A 3,770-nucleotide genomic window follows, 5' to 3' on the forward strand; every position below is an offset into this window, starting at 1 on the left:
ACTTAACAATTATTTGCTTAGAAATATTCATCATGCATATGTAAATGACGAGTGATTATAATGTATATTGTGTGCCATTGAGTTAGGGTTTCCAAGGCTGTAATCTTTAAGGAAGCAGACCACCATATCTTTCTCCTGTGGGTGGCTGGTGTGTTCAAACTGCTGATCTTTCAGTTAGTAGGTGAGCACTTAACCCTATGCCTTGTTAATAATATATATGAATTTTTTTTTTTTTTTTGCCATAGAGTGGATTCCAACTTGTAGTGACCCTAAAGGACAGGATAGAACTGCTCCATAGGGTTTCCAAGACTGTAAATGTTATGGACGCAGACTGACAAATCTTTCTCCCACAGAGTGGCTGGTGGGTTTGAACTGCTGACTTTGCAATTATTAACTAAGCTCTTAACCATTGTATCACCAGGGCTCCTTAAAATGTATATTTATGTATGCGTGAGTGTGTATCAAAGTTACTAAATAAAAAATGTGATTTTTGGTAATTAGTGACATCCTGTCCACTTTACCTGTGAGTTACATAGTAATTAGGTCACAGATTTTCAAATTATGTAATGTTTATATTTTTCAAAGGAATTACACAGAATTAGCTAGAGTCTTACCACTAGATAAGGGATCTGGGTGGAATCACCATTGAGAAGCACTCAAAATATTCTGGAACTTGAGTGAAGAGTGACAAAATTTGGGAAAGTAGGTATAGGTGTAAGTTCAAGCCAATGACATCCTCTCCTTACACAATTAACCAAAGCCTACAGGGGTTCACTCGGCATCCACCATGCTTCCAGATCTTGGTATCTTTCTGTCCCCTTGCTCCATGAGAGCTGATGTGGTAACTGATAATCACAATTCTTTCAAACTCTGAAACAAGTTAACCGGACAATGAAATTAATATTTGCCTGAAATAAATTTTCAAAAGGTTTTGGTGCCTGTCTCGTTAGATCATACAAGCTAAAATTTGTCAGGAATGGTACTGAAGGAATTTTTATATTGGGTAGGGAAAGGTCAGACAATGAATGATCTCTAAAGCTCCTTTCCCATTGTAAGATTCTAGGATTTTAGGTATCTTTGATATTTTATGAATATATCCGGAATATCCACAAGTATTTTAAACATGTGCTTCTTATTTGTTAGAGAGGCCAAAAGAACATCCTGTCATAATAAAATGAAGATATTGCATCACCTCTGGTCCCTGAGGTGAAGATATGAGTTAAAAAGTTTATCAGGGGTTAGAGATTGTGGGTAGCCAGTAAATAACCATCCCCTGCTCTGATGAGACAATCTGGTTGCCCTCCTACTTGGTGCAACTTCAATTAAGAAATTATTCAAAACCTGGGTCCACAGTGTATTTGGTACTGGGCAGATTCAGGGAAATTCAGTGTGGCCCCTGACCTTTAATCTGGTTGGAGAGATAGAATAAACACAAAGATCAATTCCTTAACAATTAAGTGCTTACCAGTGGTTCTGATCACAAGTGAAACAGGAGTTTTAAGATAATTAAAATGTCCAGAAAGGTTTTATTTAGGAGGCAGTATTTGAACTGAGCCTTGAAGACTGGGTCAAGTGAGGATGAGTGGCTAGAGGAAGGCATTTGTATGGCAGTGTTGGGGACAGGTAAGAAAGGAATAGACCCACGTGACTGAATGATCATGGCATGCGTGGTGGAGAGGAAGCAGGTATTGAATTGTGGCAGGATGGAAAAGAACTGGCTTACCGAAGCAAAGGTGCACAGTAAGAAATAAAGTGGTCAGCCTGGAAAGGCAAGATGGAGTCACATTATGGAGGATCTCAAAAGCCAGATAAAAGGTTTTGAAAGACAAATGATAGTGATCCCCAGTGGTGGTCCTCAGAAACAACAATCTCTCAAACACGTTTTATATGAGGCCTGTAGACTGATTGAAACACAGATGCTGATGCTACATCAGCTTGGTGAGGTCCAGCTCATTCCCAAACTGTGTGGCCTGGAGCTTGCTGACGAATGCCTCAGAACATTCTCTGGAGGCTGCAGTCTGAGCCCTAGGAAGCCTAGGGCTGCTTTCCCACGCAGCTGTTGTGTGTGGGATGAGATTGTGTGAGCATTTGTCCAGGTGTGGGTGTCACTAAAAGTATGGTCTTAAGCATAATAAAATTCAGTTGGTTGAGGGTAGAAGACCTAACAATTCTTAACATTTGGATTTTAAAAGGAACTTTGTAGCTTTGGTTACAAGTACACAATAATGATTTAAAATCTTCTAGTCAAATCAACAAGCGTGTGCACTGGATGCATTCCTTTTTAGGAATTATCTCATTACAATTAAAACAAATTTTAATACAAAATACTTGGTGGTAAAGTGTCCTCTTATGTAGGCTTCTTATGGTGCTGCTGCCGAAATTTCCTAACTTTTTTAACTTTCTTGATTTTTTGATGTTTTCCGCCTTTGTTTTGCTTTTTCTTTTGGCTGACCTGTGAGAAGAGAGAGAAGAAAAAAACAATAATAATTTTTTATCTTAATGTTTTTCCTTTATATGTTACATCTGGAGACCTACATTTGGACTCTCCTGATTGTAGCTTTTCTTTATCCTCTTGACTGGTTAAAGTTGCTTTACTCTCAGAGACTCCTTTTGATTCTATCTTTCTCACTCTGAAGAAGAGGCAGCAGCCTTCCAGGTCTTGCTTCTATTCTGCTAATTATTACCCTCACCCCAACCTTGCTTACCACTTCCTTGCTCCAGCTACAACCTTCTGAGATTGGCACTTTTATCATCCACTTTTTATATCTGAGGAGACTGTGGCTTAGAGAGAATGACTTTCCCAAAGTTACATAGTTAGTATGTGACAGAAACACAAGTCTGCCGGATGCCAGAACCCAAACTTCTAAAAACATACTCCATGGCCCTTTTTGTGACAATTCCTTAGCATGCCATATAGGACTCTTTCCCCTCTGGTCCTGATATACTTTTCTACTTCATTATGTATTGAAATGTGTCCTCCAAAAAGATGTGTTGAAGTCCTAACCCCTGATACCTGTGAATGTGCTTTTGTTTGGAAATAAGGTCCTGAAGGTGTTATCAGTTAAGTTAATGTGAGGTCATACAGAGTAGGTGAGTCTTAATCTTATATGACTGGTGTCCTTGTAACATAGGAGAAGAGACACAGAAACAGAGACACAGGGAGAAGGTGGCAATATGAAGATGCATCTAGCAGCCAAGCAATGCTAAGAAATGCCTGGGGCTACTAGAAGCTGGAAGAAACAGGATGCATCTTCCCTTACAGAAGAAAGAGAAAGCTCTGAATTTGGACTTCAAGCCTCCAAAACTGTGAAACAATAAATTTCCATTTTTTAAAGCCATCCATTTTGTGGTATTTTATCATAATAGCTCTAGGAAATTAGTACATCCTTTCAATCCCTTTATTCCCTCCATACAAAGTCCAGCCACATTACTTGAGTATCCCTGAACACAGCAAGCTCTTTCATGAGTCTACCCTTTTGTTCATGCTGTCATTCACCCAGTGATCAACTTGTCTTTCAAGACCCAATTCAAACATCACCTGATCTGAGAATCCTTTTCTCCCTGCCTCCCAGGCAAATTACTTCTTCTTCAGTAATCTTTGAGATTATTGTACATATCTTTATTTTATATTTATCATGATGTACCATAATTAATTGTTGGCATATTTGCTAACGTGTAGCATTGGGAAAGTCAACTGCGAAGGAACTGTTTCAAGTGCTGAGGAGCAAGGATATCTCCTTGAGGACTAAGGTGCGCCTGACACAAGCCAT

General features: G+C 39.1%; 1 protein-coding gene across 1 annotated transcript in view; it reads right to left on the reverse strand.

Moving 5' to 3' along the window:
* Positions 1 to 2,347: 2,347 nt before the first annotated feature.
* Positions 2,348 to 3,770, reverse strand: part of CXCL9 (C-X-C motif chemokine ligand 9) — a 10,462-nt gene continuing 9,039 nt past the window's right edge. Inside the window, exon 4 of the mRNA XM_007949059.1 lies at positions 2,348 to 2,452. Within this exon, the coding sequence (XP_007947250.1) occupies positions 2,348 to 2,452 (105 nt within the window). The remainder of the gene's footprint in view (positions 2,453 to 3,770) is intronic.

Source organism: Orycteropus afer, unplaced genomic scaffold, assembly GCF_000298275.1.
Source record: "Orycteropus afer afer isolate SDZICR_OR568_19922 unplaced genomic scaffold, OryAfe1.0 scaffold00235, whole genome shotgun sequence".
NCBI lineage: Eukaryota > Metazoa > Chordata > Mammalia > Tubulidentata > Orycteropodidae > Orycteropus > Orycteropus afer.